The following is a 17,974-nucleotide window of genomic DNA, read 5'->3' as shown; positions in this document are numbered from 1 at the left end:
TATTGCTATCAAAGAGTTTTGTCATTAAATTTCTTTAATGTTTGTTCTCGCTGGAAATAATTTTGTTGTTCTATGTTAACAGTGCGGTCATATCTTGGACATCACCTTTCTTTTTTTTACGCCCCGCGACACCATGACTAACACGTGTTAGTGGCCCCTATGAAGACTGAGGCCCCTATTGAGTACCGCTAATTTAGAATCACTGAAACACTGTCCAATGACAGTAAAGAAGAGTATCGAATGTGAATGACACAAAAATTTAAATTACGAAGGTAAACAAAGTATGTTCCAGAGAGTGTTTACACGGTGTTGCGCAGTCTGCTCTACACACTCTGCTCGAGGACAAGCAAGGACTATAATAACAACGCTACTTTGTTCCTGCTGACACATCGCTTAGTTCCGCATGTTTTTCTCACAGTGCATTGCAATGGGGAGCACACAGATGAGTGCTTGTGCAAATTAATTACAACTTTTGAACCATTATTCAATCACTCTATCATCCGCGCCAATCTCCGGCACCCCGAGGAAAGCGGCACTTTTCTATGTCCATTTGGTTTTGTTGTTGTTTTTCTTCCTCTTGTTTTTCCTCCAGGGAACCGCCCGTTTTCACTATCTCACTTTTCTTCTTCTCGCCCTCCTCATTCCAGAACTACCGGATATTCGACCTGGAGTCATGCATCGCCAGCATCAGCCTGGAGAAGCTGTGCGAACTCTGCAAACACATCGACTCGTGGCTCGGAAGCGGGAAGGAGAAGATCGTGGTGCTGCAAGACAGGTAGGTTTCGCTCAGGATGGATGGGTTTGTATATATCTTATCTGGCGATTTGCATCTTCACTGACTTGGCGGAAGAGAAGATGCGGGTGCTGCGGGTATAATTGGTCCTCATTCTAGACTTGAGCCATCAGCAGCATCGCTAGATGTTGTGGGTGAATGATTTCTGATGTGTTTGTCGTTGGTGGTTACCCTTTTGTATGGACGTGGGAACGTGTTGCAATGGTGGGCTTGACGAGAGGCCAATCCTTGCTTTCAGTCAGGCCTTGCCAACACCAAAGGGGTGATAATTTAATTTAGAGTTACGATACATGTGGATCGACTTCGTCGGGTGTTATTTATGGTTGTCGGAAGCGGCCACCGGCTACGGCCTCTTGTATATCATTTGCATTGCAGTCGATAGCGCTGATGCATTTTAATCACACACAAGAGCGTATCAAATGTCCTATGAAACTACATTTTTCTTTCGCTCCAAGGATAGCTCAAAATAATTCGAGGGGAAGTCATAATCACATACCTTCAGGCGCCAATTACTGGATGACAGCTGAAATGACATCGGAGTGACGCTTGAATCACAATTGCTCCTTTCACTCAGCTCATCAAAATGTATAACAAAGTGCAACACTCGGTGTGAACCATTGGCGGTCATTAACTTAAAACCAGAATTTGATTACTTGTTTGCTCGTTCAAACCCATGTATAAGTCGAAATAACCAGATTTGCACCCATGAATTATTTATGAGTTCATAATTGATAGTTTGGCTGTTTTTTCGACAATCGATACACGCCTCAAGCCGAATTTTGCCGTTGCCGTTGTTCTACGCCTCTTTCGGCAGCTTTTTCCAGCGCAAGATTGGGTTTTGTTAAATGGAAATGACCATCCCGCGAGTTTTTTTTTCATTTGTTTTTATTACGAAGGGGTGCTGCACCAAATGCATTCGACGCGGACACGTTGTCGTCGGCGATGTCGACTGTTTGTGTTGAAAATTAATGCAAGTCGCGGTCGCGGTGCATCGATTTAGTAAGACATACACATGCTGTATACAAACAATAAAACGTAAGTATTATGAATACGAGAGACCGTGTAGGGTGGTACCGTGGACACATCGAAAAAGCAGTTAAAATCGTAAATAAGCTACACAACAGGGACAAATAACCATAAAAAGGCGGCTCCAGTGAAGAGAAATGGGTTTTTGTGATACGATGAAATATTACGCTTCGGTGATACATGCTCGGATTTGGCGACATATGCGAATTAATATCGGCCGCCTTGACAATATATATTTTATCATATCCGTCGGGCATAAAATTAATATTCAGACAAAATAATGAAAGGCGGCTTCCAGCTTTATCTCACTTCAGCACTGCAGTTAAACGTCATTAAAATAATGAATTGTCTTCCCACGAAATCGCCTTTTTTAATGTGGCATAATTCGCAACCCCGCGCAGGGGTGCCAATAACTATCCAATTAGCAATCCTTTTAGCTCCAAGTGTGCACTCGCAGCCTCTAAGTACGCCCGCAGGACCGAAAAAGGCAACAATTCATTCCAAATAATGTATGGAAATCGGCACCTTCTGTTCTTCGCTTAACCTGAAAGATTTCTGCCATCTTCGTACATGGTTGCCAGACCAATTATGGCGGCGACGGCACCGATTTTTATTTTTGACGCCCCATTATCAGACGATAATAATTACACTAATAGCACCAGCCGTGGAAAACCCGCCACAGTTGATGGGGTGGTTATTGACCACTATCGAACCTCAATTTTGTAAAATGATATGATAATTTCAATTCCACCATTAAATCGATGTCGTCAACGAACCTTGTTGATATTTTCCAGAGAGGACAAACAGCGGCTGGGCGCTGCAATTGCCGCCTACCTGGAGTACCAGAAAATATGCGGCTCAAACTTTCCCCAGTCGAATCGCTCCAAGGCACTCCAATCGCCCGACCCGGACACTCCCGGCAGCGGCGGACGCAAAACGCCAACCTGGCTTGATTTGGACATCTACTCGACGCAGCGTTTTCTAGAGTCCGTGGCCGGTCCGCTGCGGGTCCCTTCGCACCGGCGCTACATCAAGTACTTCTCCGGGCTGCTGTCGGGTACGATTAAGATGAACGCATCTTCGCTGTTCCTGCGGTCGATCGTGGTCGAGTCGCCGCCCTGTCTACACTACCGGGCCGTCACGGTGAACAGCGAGTGGCGCAGCTTCATCAAGATCTACGAGGGCGTCCGGTGTCTGTTCACGTCGGACATCTACGTGATACCGATCACCACCCGGCAGTTCATCTACGAGATCAAGCATCCGCTCCGGTTGCGGGGAGATGTGCTGATCCGCTGCTATCAGATCATACCAAATAACAACAAGCTGCACGACGAGAAGGAGCTGATGTCGTGCGTGCAGTTTCACACCTGTGCCATAACCGAGAAGGAAGTACAATTCGCGAAGGATGAGCTGGATCTAGCGTGCGATGGTAGGTTTATGATTTCTACGTTTTTTTGTTTTCGTTACTATAAATTATTTCCTATATTTTGCAGATGATCGATTTCCGGCGGATCACAAAATGACGCTCTGTTTCGAGACGATGCCGAACGAGAAGAGTGCAATCTTAGTCTTCCAGAATCCGCTCGTCCGGATAGAACCGATCATCGAGAACGGTGACCACCTGGAGACGATTAATGAAGGTGCGTAGAAGAATTATTATTTATTTTTTTGGATGAAAAAGAATGTAAAGAAACTATGTAAACCTCGACTACAGCCTGAGGAATCGCAAATGGACACGTAGGGGAAATGTGGGTAAGACGGATAGTGGGGATAAAATAAGCATTCGGTTGTAACTATTCACATTTTAAATTTTATATTAATGTTAACGAGTACACATCTTAAATGTTATTATTTGATATTTAATCCACCCTATAACATTGAAGAATTTATTGTATTGGTGGGGTTATACGAACAGTTTCCAGTGGAAATAAGACAGACAGTTCAACGTGTGTTTTCGTCCCTGTTTAACCCATATTAGACCAAGCGTTCGAAAAATAGAACAGCAACTTTGACTATTTTTCATGGCTTTGGAAAGCAACCACTATATGGTAAGGTTTTGGCATCAAATGATAGCTTAGTTTATTAGCTATCACTTACTATCAATTTCATATAACTTTTGTATAACTTTATTGGGCAATAAATTCGCTTTAACCCATTGCTATATTGTCACCAACAAAAAATATTTTATTCGCTTCACTTGAAATATTATTTCGATATTTTCCTCAACTAAAAACTTCTGAAAATGTACAATATTAATTTGGGAGATATTTTATATAACAAAACCGCGATTTGAAGCGCCGGCAGAAAATTCTGTTTAAATTCGTTGAAAATGCAAAAAGTTGATAATTTATTTTTATTTTAAACGAACTACTGAGGATTTATTGTGTTATATCATGAAGTTTTTAATAAAACAAACAGTGTATTTATTGAAAAATTCAAATTTTATTTTTTTTAGTAAGTCTATATAAAAAAAATCTCTTTTCGCTGCACTAGAAATATTGTTTTGATTTTTGCATAACCAGAGGCGCAATAAAGTGAAATTGAAGGCAGTGACAAACAGTGTTTTTGGGGTTAACGGGCAGTGGCAACTATATTGCCACCAATTTTCTCAGCTGATTCATAGTTAATTTTTTATCAATGGTGATATAGATATGTGTTATTCCTCGTGTAAAAATTATGTTCTATGAAGTTGGAGTCGATTCTTTGCCCAGTTTCTTTATAAAGGGTTAAAGCAACTATGCGAAAAGTACATAACCTAATATAACCTAACAAAAAACAAAACCTAATAAAATGTAAAAATATGTAGTCTTTTCTACTTTGTTAAAAGAAAACATATCGTGATGTAGAAAAATAAACCATTGAATTGAATCTACTACAAGAGCAAAAATGTAGATTTTGGCCAATTTTTTTGTTTGTCGATTTTTCGATTTTTTCGTCATTTTACGGAAGAACAGAAACATGGGTTAATCACGTTCTTTGTCCTAAAATTCCTTCTGCAGCCTCAATTTCACCGCACATTAACAAATCCAGACCATAACACGTGGCTCGCTTAACCGGTGGCTCCCAATAGACTGCCTCATCGTTATTGTGTCATTGTGTAGCACGTAACAACAAACGAATGTGACTACTTTTTAGTATAATTTCTTCCTATTTCTATTAGTACTAAAGGGTGTGTCACATCAAATTGCATCACGGAAAAAACGCTGTAGAAATTTAATTTTTAGGAATTATATCTTCAGCTTTCGCTCATAATCAGATAAGAGTGTATAGATCATGTTGGCCATGCTTCACTGTCAATTTTTCGTAAATTTGGAAAAATGTCGTCGAACGAAAAAAAGAGTCGTGAATGAATCCTGTGTTGGAGTTGTCACATCGGGACATCGGTAAGATGCTGGGAATCGTCCAATCCACGGTCAGCAGAGTACTAAAACGATACTTCGAGAACCTAACCATCGACCGGAAGGTGAAGAACGGCAAAAATGGATGCTCCGTCAGTGAAAAAGATCACAAGCGCGTAGTTAAGCAGTTTAGACGTGATCCGAGAAGTTCGGTCCGGGATGTCGCCAATAAGCTGAATTTGTCAAGTTCATTCGTCCAGCGGACCAAGCAGCGGGAGGGCCTGCGTACATACAAGGTTCAGAAGGCTCCTAACCGCGACGAAAGGCAAAACATGGTGGGGAAGACGCGAGCCCGGAAGCTGTACACTGAAATGCTGACGAAGTCGCATTGCCTGGTAATGGACGACGAAACCTACGTCAAAGCGGACTTTCGTCAGCTGCCGGGCCTGTTGTTCTTCTCCGCAGAGGACAAACTCAGCGTTCCGGAGGAGATTCGCAAGCAGAAACTATCCAAGTTTGCCAAAAAATACATGGTGTGGCAAGCGATCTGCTCTTGCGGAAAGCGGAGCGCCCCCTTCGTGATGACCGGCACGGTAAACGGGCAGGTTTACCTTAAGGAGTGTCTACAGAAGCGCTTACTACCACTATTGAACCAGCACGAGGGCCCGACCATCTTCTGGCCGGATCTCGCTTCGTGCCACTATTCAAAGGACGTGTTGGAGTGGTACGAAGCCAACGGGGTCACCTTCGTGCCAAAGGAAATGAACCCGCCCAAGCAGGTTCATTTCCTTTGGCACGAAGCAGGAAAAAATCGGGGCTTAACGTGTAAAGCGCAGCCGTTTTTGTAAATAAAAGGAATCACCCAGCGTTAAACTGTCAAAAAAAACGCACGCACAACCCACAATCAATGTTGTCACACGTACAGATTTATCTGAAATGGTACAGATTTTTTTCTATTTGTGAAATTTCTAACATTTGAACAAAGCAACATTGAGGTACATGACGGCTTTTACGCCGCAGTATCGCTTGGTGCTGCTGATCATAAAAGCATTTTCAATGCAATGATTGATCAGTCTCATAAGGTCGAAATTCATTTCAAGGATAGTCTGAAAGGATTCGCGTCGGACGGTGCGACGTATGTTTTGCCCCAGATCAACAGATTAAATCGTTTGTTCCAGGCTGAAAAGCCTGAATTCACGATGCTACATGAAGAGCTGAAAGATTTTTTTTTGAACATTCTCACTGATATCTGCGAGGAATCTTACTTTGTTTAAATGTCCAATGTTATTAAATATGAAGATCAATTGAAAAGCAGCAAGAATTTTTGGTTGGAATAGCAGCAGAAGAAATTATCAGAACAATGGACAGCGAAAGGCATATCATTTCAAAGGATATTTGTCGCAGTTTTTTGTGGAGCTGATCAACCAAATGAGAAAAAGGTTCCAATTGATTATTCGACGCTCAAGTCTGCTTCAATGTTAAATCCCAGCAACTTTTCCAATTTGACCAGCATTAACTTTGTGTTAGACGCGTTTCCACGATTCTACAATGGGAATGTACAAGACTCGAAGAAGTAATTCCGTACCCTAAAGATGGAATTACTCCGTAACGAAATCACAATTTCAGAAAACGAGCATGTACAGGGTTGGTGGACAAAAATCGCATGCCTAAAAAGAATTAACGGTTCGCTCGCCTTTTGGGCGCTTCGATGCCTTGTTTGTAACGTTCTCACTATGCTTCATTTCTCGGCAAATGTGGAGCCATTTCATCTCTGAATATAATCAGAACAAAAAAAAATGATAGTATGCAATCTAGATTCAAAAAAAACTATGTATAAGCATCATCAAACACACGAATGCAAATGTGAATGTAGTATTTGTAGTGAATAAATGAGTATTTTTTAATGCTAATTAATTTTTTTTTCTCTGCAACGAATATTTTCGATGGTACAGATGGTATAGTACAGAAAGTACAGATGAGAAAGATTTTTAACACCGGAGGCGATCTGGCGTAGTGGTAACATCCATGCCTCTCACGCTAAAGGTCACGAGTTCAATTCTCACTCCCGACATTCTTCCAAAAATGGAAGTAAAAGTGACGAACCAACCAAATGAGTTGAAAATCACTATAATACAGATATAAAAAAAAATAAAAAAAAAAAAAAAAGATTTTTAACCCCTCATGTACAGATTTAAATGTGGCAACACTGCCCTAAATAGGTTTTATTTTCCTGTAATTTACCCCGCAAACGAATAATAGTGTCACCTGTTCTGAGATACATTGTAGATATTTTACGGTATCACCGATAGAATACTATCAAATGCTTTTTCTAAAATTGTTGTCGTGGTGTCTACCACTTCTTTTTGAACAGCTCTTTTGAAATACACGTCCATCGGACATTCCGCTGGTGGGCTGCTAAACTTGCAGTAGATATACGTGAAGAATCCACGTTCTAGGTGAATTGCTACGCGCAATGCAACACATTCTTCCAACCAACTGCTTTTAGTTTCACCGTTTCATCGTGAAACCGTGAATTTATTTTCTTCCATATACATTTCATATCGAATGCAAATAATGACGACCCTATATTTTGTTTACCAATACAATTATACTTTGCCTACTGCTCCACCTCATATGTACCTCATTGCCTAGAAGTATCTGAAATAAGTGACCTCTTTAGATATTCCTGAAAATGTGCTGAACAATTGGTCATTTCATCTAAGAAATGCTGTGAGTTCAATTTCAGAAACATTGACCATTTGTCCTTTTTAAGATTAAAGACGAGTGAACTATTCGACGTCTATAAAAAGGAAAGATAAATCAATCTTCACAAATACGTATATTCATAGAATTTCTGTTGATATGGCTCAATTGGACAGGTTGATATCTTATTCTATCGATGATGATGATGATGTTACACCCCTACAAAGGTTTGAACAGGTCTATTTATCTTATAGATAATATTTATGTTTACAAGAAAATTAAGAGAATTAAAAAACAAAAACGAACTGACTCTGGCATGAATTTATATTAATCGAACATTATAAATAGGCAATAACTGTGAAGAAACAATGGTTCTATATGTATCGACATTGCCATTACCTTAGTCTCATCTTCAGACCCAATCGGGGCATCACACACAAATATCGGGGCATCAGACCGATTAAAATTTTGAAGATGAACACCATTGTCAAGTGATAAATTCTTTGCTTTACAGACAGCCACTGTAGCGTGTCCTACATCAAACTAGAAGAAGTGTATCTACTAATCCTAAAATCAAACGCATTACCTTATTTTGCAAACACTGCAATCTCGTTATTTGTGTATTGTTTGCAAGAAATAGAATCAACGAGCAATAATCTAAGTGCGGTGAATTCAATGATTTTTATAATTCGAGCACGAGCTTATGTTGCTCTCCAATACGCCTTTGGTTATGCATTATGCCTTGCGCTTCTGCAATGTGGCTTGGCTTCGCGCTCGACTAAAACCGTACACTACCCGGTAAAAAATTGTGGCAACATTAGATTGATGGAATTACTTCAGCTAGTTCTCAGAGAATTGCATTATCTTTGTTTTGTGACATGATTTTCTAGTGTCTCAGTTTTGTAACAAATTAACTACTAAACTGCTAAACCGTTGTATTTTTCTAGAAAAGCATTCTTGTAAGTGACTCAATCATATACGCATAAATTATGTGAACAATTCAAAATTACATGAAATAACCAACAAAGGAAACGCGAGTCAGATAAGTACTACTCGCATAGGCATTCATTACCATGCTAGTCATAATCCATATCATTTTGGTTATACTGCTTTTTTTAGTAAAGTTGCACCTAATGTGTAGAAGAACCGTTTATAATCTATTTAGGACAGAGCATTTTATTGACGGGATTAGTTTTGTTGTTATTGGTCTCTCATTACCGTTGCATTACATTGTTTCTATTTTGACCCTTTTACGGGTAGTGGCAACTATATTGCCACCAACAAAAATATTTTTTCACTACATTTGGAATATTATTTCAATATTTTACTTAGCCTAAACCTTCTAAAGATATCTGGGAATACAACATTTTTTTCAGCTGCTAAAAAGACGGGTGGGTAATGTCGGGGACATAACCGGAGTGACGTAGGACTATACAAAGGGGACAGCTTTTGTTAAATATATATTTTAAATTTATTGTTTTATTTTCTTCTCCTACGTGAATACCTACCTATCTACCTGAAAAATGGATTAGTTTACTGTTTACTCTTTATGAACATGTTGATGGTTCTGAAAAGATCCTTTGGTGTTGTGTTTTTGTTATCACTCGATATTCCTATCTTGTTCAGTTAAACCTTCCTGTTTAGCTATTGCGTTTGCCACTCGCCACAGCTTTCACAGTTGGAAAATTTCTTCCCATCCAGCTTGTGACATATTGTACAGTAAATTACATTCAATGGCACGTCGCATTACCACCACTCAGTGTCGGATTGGAGGTAATTTTAACCTGTAATTGAACATTTGTGATGACAGTGGTATAGTGTCGACTTTCAATGTGGGGTCATAATTTGGACCCCAAACTCTATGTTTACAAAAATGTCCAACTAAATATGTCGCATTACAGGTCCGTCCAATTAGCTAAATGTCGAGATAAGTGTAAATTACTGTACTTTCAATCTAGAAGCAATTTAAGAATTGGTGAAAATCAATAAGCTCAGAACAACTGCCAAATTCACATACCCATCATATCCTGGCGAACAAATTATGAAAAAATCAGTTTGTGTTTTATTATTATTTTGGATATTGTTTTAGAAAGCATTGAACTGTATTTCCTAAACTCTTTTTTGGAAGGTTTAATGGCCCTGAAAAGCGCCTTGTTTTATGGAATGGTTCCAATTTAGAAAACTTAGTACTCGTGGTTTTGAAAAAAACCATTTCGAACGCCCTTGATGCCACCTTGTTCTGGATTTGTCACCAAAGCAGTTTGTAAAAAGAACAAACTTTTTTCTTCTGCTACTTGATGCCGTTTTGCGACTGCGTTTGCCACTCGCCACTCGCTGCAACTGCCTGTTGTCTTGATGTCCACCGAACCGAATGTGTTCTGTTCCGAATGCGGGTTTTCTTATCGTCGCGAACAGCTTTGCCAGCTAACTCGATCACTTCGGTGGCCGAAACTATATAACGCCGGCTAGGTGGACTGGTGCACTGGTACTAACGCGCTCGGCCTAGCTACCCTTGCGGGGAACTTCAGATCAACACGGTTCGAGCGGGATTTTGCCTTTCCCTTCACTTTTCCTCCTTTACCATGTCCAGACATGGCTGCTTGGGTTGGTTTGTTGATGTGTTGTGATGCGAACCGATGTGGTGTACGGTTTGAATGAGAATGATCGTTATGGCAGCGGAGCGGGGATTTTTAAGCTGACTGGCTGGCTCGAGAATTACGCATGTGTGAGACTGCGACCAATGTTTCGCTATTTTTTTTTCTTTTTCCTTTCCAATCGTGCTTCATTCTATTTCGCTGCTGCTCTGGTTGCCCGTTTTGTTCGGTACGATTTGAGGAGCACAAAATGGACCAATCAAAAATGGGCACATAGTGCATTTTGACAATGCTTGATATTTCATAATTATCCAATTATTTATCTCAAGAAAAATGAAATGTTATTCGTTATGATAGATGCGTAGATATATTTCCTATCAATTGATGCAAAAACCTTGGCGATCTATTGAGAAATGCTCGAGTTATAAGCGTTCCAAATCTTGCATTTTTTCCTACTTGTTCAGTGCCTAGATTTCCATTTCACCCCCTATATCTTCCGGTTAGACGTAGTCCTACGTCAAAATGTACGATATTAATTTGGGAGTCATTTTAAATTGAAAATAATTGGTATGTTGTCATATGTATATAAACCTTGCATATATAAACCTTGCCAACGCAATCGAATATATTTTTGACATTTGCTAATGGTGTTGCCAACTACTTTAAATAAGAAGATTCCGAAAAAAAATAAGAGCACGTCTCTATTCTAATATTTCTAGGTGGGTCAAAAAATATCCCACCATGCGTTGTTAGTACATATCAAAAAGGTGGGACATTTCAATACCACCGTGTCCCAAAGGGCTAAAGCATATATTTCAAACATGAATAATATCACGAAACCGTTGTGTTTTGCTGAATAAAAACACAGATTGTAGTCAAAGCATCTTTTGAAAATGAATAATTAATAATAGGATTGAAAATACAGTGGAACCCCGATTATCCGCGAGCGGTTGATCCGCGGTACGGATTACGCGCGACAGCGAGTTCCATAGTAAATCCATAGGCCTTCCCGGAATATATCAGTGAGTGCAATTTAGTTTTGATCATGGCTTTCACATCATCTGACTTCTGGTGTGCACGACCTTCTAGATAAATAATTAATGATTTCTGCATTGATAAAACATAGTTTTCACGTTGAAATATCTTTTTTTCGTGTTTGGAACTCATTTCGAGCCCTTTATTGCGTTATCCGCGATTTTCGTTATTCGCGGTGAGCTAGCCAGACTATTCCGCAGATAATCGAGGTTCTACTGTAATTTGAAATGATAAATATTTATAAAAATCCAACTAAGTGATTCGAGTCAGATAAGTATTATTCGAAGATACGAGGTCTGTTCAAAAAGCATTGCGACTTTCGAACTTACACGGATTACGTATATTCGATTCTACATTTTTTGTGGCATTATGTTGGTATTATGTGATCTTTTAGTAAGACATTTTTTCTCTCATTATTTTTACGATACCATATTGATGTGACCTTGGTTCTCAGTATCGGTGTGTGTGATGTGGGAAAATAGTCTTCAATTAATCAGCATTTCACTGAAAATGTTAGTTCTTTCGAGGACAAAAACTACGACTGCTCTCTGGGCCTTTTCACTACATAAATAATGGGATAAGATTTCATGAGAAATTTGACTCAAACCATCATACAACCATGAGTATTTTGAACGTTGTTTTGATTCTTCCATGTACACTTCATATAGAACGCAAATAATTACGACACCATATTTTGCTTCCCAACACAAATATACTCCGCATACTGCTTCATCTCGATGTGTATCGCATTGGGTTAATATGGCGCAATTCCATGCCAAATCAGCCACAAAATAGCAAATATTGACGCGACTTGGTATATACGATGAAAACTAACAAAAATCACAACTTTCATTATCATATGACCAATTCAATTTCCGATTTTTGAAAAGGGCGTATTCAAAAACAAAATTGTTGAAAAATTAATAACTATTTAAGAAGAATAAAATTTTAAATGCACTGTAAAAAAATCTCACTCAAAAATTGAATGTAATACAAAAAACTTCTATATCTCAAAACACCCCCTCCCCCTTCGATATTTATCAAAGTTTGACGTAGAGTGGTGCCGTAGCAAATTCACCAAAATGAAGATAGCAATTTTTGAAAATTTACGAAATTTCAATACTTTGTGAAAACGTAACCATTTAAGAAAAGTTACATGAAATATGTTATAAATAGTTTTTAATTCCTTTGTTATGAATCGTCTGGAATGAAAATAAATAAATTTGTATTCAAATGATACCTGAAATAAATGTTTATTTTTGGTGGCTCTGACCATTGAGGAAAATGCCGGATCCATCGGTTGAAGGAGGCCTCAACGGTTGATAGCTCAGAATTTGGATATTTGGAAAAATTAAACACATAAGAAAACATTTGGAAAGAAACATAGGAAAACATAGGAAAACATTAGAATACTTCTGAACACAAATGGAATGGTTTATGCACGATGCAACACTTTTGGCAGTTGGGTTCGAAATGGAATATGACATTGGCAGGGATCAACGGTATGCACACATTTGATCGTTGTTTACGTTATTCACATAGGGGATGTGGGAGCATAGTGGTCACCCTAAGGAATATGTCATTTTCCAGCGTCCACATACCGCTACAATTCCCGTTTCTCTAAGAATATTATAGTTCAACTAATTGTTGTTCAATATAGCATACGGCTTTTACTGTGAAGATTCAAAATAGTACATTTTCCATCATTAGAAAAGGATGTGAAAATTCGATTTTTTTTTTTTTTTGCTTGGAGGTAAAGTGGTGACCTAGTGATGACCTAGTGGTGACCATATCATGCTAATTGTAATAGATTTATGCGTTTTTTCGTCCAAATCTATTGAAATCATATTTGATGTAGTAGGTACATATATCAAATAAGCTTGGTCTATTCACCTAGAGTCTCAATCCAAATTTTCTCATGCATACAAGAACGTTGTAAAAAACACATAACGTTCCGCATAATGGCTTGGCTTGGTTTAGATGGAGTGGCATGTTTTTCCAGAGTCAAAGCCACAAAAGGAACCTCTTCGAGAGCAGAATGTGATGAGGTATATAAGCTTTAGTAAACAGAACATTGTAAGTCGTTATGCACCTATGAACACTTTGCTCCCAAACATCAAAGTATTTTTATGCTAATTAATCGCTGAGATTGAACAAAATATCTGTTAACCTCTCCTAGAATATGTGTACAGTCGTCCAAATGATGATTTGTCCAATATATCAGATTGAATAAACTAAATTTCACGAGAAATTCCTTAGATACGAGAGAGAGAGAGCAATTTTTGTTTTTATTTATATTTCGACATGTGACAGCTCTACTGATGTACAGGGTGACTCAAAAGTCATCAAATTCTTCAAACATAAAATGCCTATCAATACGGTGTCAATAGTCAATGATAATACTACCAAACAAGCCCACTTTGCCCCCACTGACCAATTTACCACCCCTACCCCCATATTGTTTTGACGTAGGATTACGTCTTTCGGGAACATATTGGGGTACAAATTGAAAAACGAATATCGATCGCATCGTGAAAAATGTCCAATTTCAAACGCTTATTGCTCAGTCATTTCATGACGGATTGATGAGATTTTTACATCAAAACATTGCGGCACGCTATAACAATTTTTCACCTTGAATCAAATAATATATATCATGTAATTAACTATCGAACAATTGAAAAATCTCAACCCCTATCCAAACGGTACTGATTGGTCGAAATTGACGTCATTTCTTTTTCGCCTGCTTCGCTTCTTTCGTTCCCCGATAAGTCAAATATTTGCATGGCGAGCGAGTGGAGGGCGCCTATTTCTCACATACCAACTGATATAAAAGGACGGTAGCATTTTTGGATTTCTCATTCTCGTTCAACGCTCAGATCGGCAAACATCTGGGCTTCTAGTGTGTAGTGCTCTATAAATCAACCAACACCATACGGTGCGGCAAAGGAGATGAAGCCATCGGCAACCAACGACGGATGCGGTGCGGCAAAGGGAGTAAAGAAGAGGAAGCAGCGGAGAGCATCGAATTAAATCTAGTGTGCATTGCTGGTGCGCTCCTCTTCACATCAACAATTGGATGCGGCAAAGGAGGCAGAGGAGCGAAGTGCATTGCATCGCATCGTATCACACCCGCTATCCGTCGTTTAGCTCGTCGTGGTGGTGCCAATCAAACCCTCGCAAATCGACGCACAGAAGCTGATGGCGCCAAAGTCAAGGAAAGCATCAGCGAATCCGTAAAAGCTACCGCTCCCAAAACTAAACTACTACATCCGACTGAAACGCAGCAGATTCTGTACAACCCATTAAACCATTCCAGTCCTTCTCAGGACTATCAATTTGTTTTGAAACAAAAGAGTTTATTTTACTGTTTTCCACTTACCACAAAAACTATATAAAACCGATCAAAAATACTGTTTATTTTTACATTTTCTACTAACAACTAACATGAAACGTATCACGTCAAAAACATACGTTTCATCAACCACCTTTTGACGTAGGATTACGTCTTTCGTGAACATATTGGGGTAAAAATTGAAAATCGAAAATCGAGCACATCGTGAAAATTGTCTAATTTCAAACGCTTAATGCTCAGTAATTTCATGATGGATTAATGAAATTTTTGCGTCAATCGATTTCGACACTCCATAACATTTTTTTATATTGAAGAAAATAATATATGTCATGAAACTAACTATCGAATAATTGAAAAATTTCAACCCCTATCCTACCGGGAATACCCATTTCTGATTGGTCGAAATTGACGACACATGCGACGGGTCCCTAACAGAGACATCAAAACCAAGATGCCTGGGGGAAATCGGCATTGCAAATACATGAAAATAGGGGGAAATTTTGTTCCTACCTAAATATGTTCCCCAACAGAGACTTCAAAACCAAGGTCCCCGGGGGAAATCGGCATTGCAAATATATGCAAGTCGGGGGCATTTTTATATTGCAAGTAAGGTGAGTGATACGATTAATTCTAGCAAATAAAATTTAAATTTGGAACTTTAATGTTGGTTACTTCGTGAATTTTCATATCAATAACCCAAGTGTAAGTGTAAAATTGTATATGGTACCAATTGTGTTAAAAATGACTTGATATATGAAACGATTTATTTCAATTTTCATAAATAAAAACCAAGGTGTGTTCCCGCTCGAGAACGGGTCGTTTGATTTGAGCTGTTTGTTTTGCTGTGTTCTTTTTCACATAAGGAAAGTTTATACGGCGAGAAAAATTAGAAAAGTGAAGAATATTAGAAAAAGTGATTTCCCATATGCTCTACATATAGTATTAGGTGTTGTTGGGCCAATTAAAGTTCGCATTGGGTTGAATAAACACTCAAAAAGTAAAAATTATAAAAGAAAATTACCTTTTCCATTTCAAATATGTTTTCTCTATATTAAAGTAACATGTTTTTACTGGTGAGAAAAATTGATAATTGTGTTTGGTATTGGTAATTATCTTATATTACATTGGTGAGTTTTTTTTCTTTTTTTCATCCATACATAACACAGGAGGCATCTCGTCTAGGATCGCAGAGGTCAGTTTTCATCATATCTCGTTCCATTTCGGTATCTTTTATCTGATACGCACCATCCATTGACTGTTTACCATCCTTCTGTCATCATCACTCTGTAAACACTGGTGGAATGAACAAACAATACCCAACAACCAAACAAAATGGCCCTTTTCAGGACCACATCAAAGGAATCATCATTTCAGGAATCATTATCAAAGAGTTTAACGTAATTCTTCAAACATAGATAGCCAACGGAATCCTACGTCAATTATGCGGTCGTGTCTCGGACACAACCCTCCTGTGACTTTTTTTTATACGAAAAATAATTTCTAAAGATTCTTTTTGTAGAACCACTTTCATTCTTCGTTGAACACTTGCCATCTGTTTGTTTTTTCGAAGTACAAACCTACCATATGGTCGGTGTTAAGTCTGAGAAACCATGTCACACAATTGAAAATTTCGAGTTATCGATTACATTAAGTTAAGCATTCCCTTAGCTACCTACCACATTCATCAGATTTGGAAAATCATGCGTGCAGCAGGAATAACGTATCGAAATTGGTTTAAATGCTCAACGAAAACCCCTTATAGCACCAAACTTCAAGCTCGTTTTTCGCGAAATCATAAAAATGTCATATGGCCCGGTCTAACTTAACACCGACCTTATAATGTATACCACGATTTCTCTAGACCTCCGATAAGTCTCTGTTATTCTATGTTATAAAATAACATTTTTCTTCAAATCTTTCATAGATTTTCTGTCGCGATACTGCGCTTTAATAATAATTCTTCGAGTTTCCAATGGTGTATGTTTGAAAACGATGTCCTGCATGAAAATCAAGACGCAAACTCCCATTTTTTACAGATAAGTAATTTTCATGTTACAATTTTTTGAAGACAACATTGAATAGTTTTGGATATAGACGCAAACAACAGTCTCAACTGAATTTAATCATCTCAAAATCAAGGACATATTCGATTGTTTTAATCGATTTTTCTTCTTTAAAAACCCCTTTTTTTCTTTTTTTCTCAAAAAATCTCATTCAAGTCCTAAATGTAATTGACGTAATACTGGTGAAGATATCGAACAAGATATTGAGTGATCCTACTTGGATACGCTGTATGAAGCGATTGATTAGAAAGATAAACAACGCACGGGCCCACTCAGCCGGCAATTCAGTTCAAGGCCACCCCCTGCTACCCATTTGGTTCGCCGATCTCTCACACCCAACTGCACCACCCACAATCAATCAGCTCGATACATACGAAACGAAGCGGAACATTAACTTTTACGTGCGTTGGCTTGTTGTCCTCGCCAGAGATCATAAAAGCGAAAAACTATCATCAATCGATAAATCAACCTTCACGTCTCGACTGACCCGCTGCCATTTACCGCGGGCTCATTAGGTTAATAGAACAAGGCGTTAGACGAACGATTATTTGAAGAAGCCGTCTTTTCTCTGGTGCTTGTTTGAATTTCGCTTACCACCACCGCACCCCTTAACCACTATCATCAGACAAAACTTTTTCGTATCAGAATCGATCGGAAAGAGCAATGGCAAAAATAACGATTAGCAGACTCCTCCACTGGCGGCGCCAGATCAAGTGAAACATCAAAGTATTGTTATTGCCAATGGGGTGGGGGGGAATTTCGTCCACGACACCCCCGTCTCGGTAAGCGCAATTGATTTGTGCTGGCGTTTTACGATGTCTCAGAACGGAGAGGGTTACAAGAGGATTAGAAGTCCTTTTTATACTCTTTATAAAAATAGTTCGAGTTCATTACAGGCGCCAGGAAATATTGACATCGTTTGGGGCTGGGTAAACGAGAACAATTATGGTCGGTTTGTTCGTTGTTTATTTTATTGGGGACTAACGGATGGATGCGCTTGAAATGGCTTCTTTCTATCATCAAAAAATAGAAACATCTTTCTTGGTCAATTTCCCCGTTTTGATTCA

General features: G+C 38.8%; 1 protein-coding gene across 15 annotated transcripts in view; it reads left to right on the top strand.

Moving 5' to 3' along the window:
• Positions 1-17,974, top strand: part of LOC129763045 (tensin-2) — a 518,244-nt gene that overhangs the window by 400,599 nt on the left and 99,671 nt on the right. For all 15 annotated transcript variants that reach the window (XM_055761768.1, XM_055761769.1, XM_055761774.1 and 12 more), the window contains 3 exons: positions 648-775; positions 2,614-3,248; positions 3,313-3,459. In XM_055761768.1, coding sequence (XP_055617743.1) covers positions 648-775; positions 2,614-3,248; positions 3,313-3,459 — 910 coding nt within the window. The remainder of the gene's footprint in view (positions 1-647; positions 776-2,613; positions 3,249-3,312; positions 3,460-17,974) is intronic.

Source organism: Toxorhynchites rutilus, chromosome 1 (assembly GCF_029784135.1).
Source record: "Toxorhynchites rutilus septentrionalis strain SRP chromosome 1, ASM2978413v1, whole genome shotgun sequence".
In the NCBI taxonomy this organism is placed as follows: domain Eukaryota; kingdom Metazoa; phylum Arthropoda; class Insecta; order Diptera; family Culicidae; genus Toxorhynchites; species Toxorhynchites rutilus.
The sequence above is the reverse complement of the archived record's forward strand: the minus strand, read 5'-3'. Positions and strand labels throughout refer to the sequence as shown.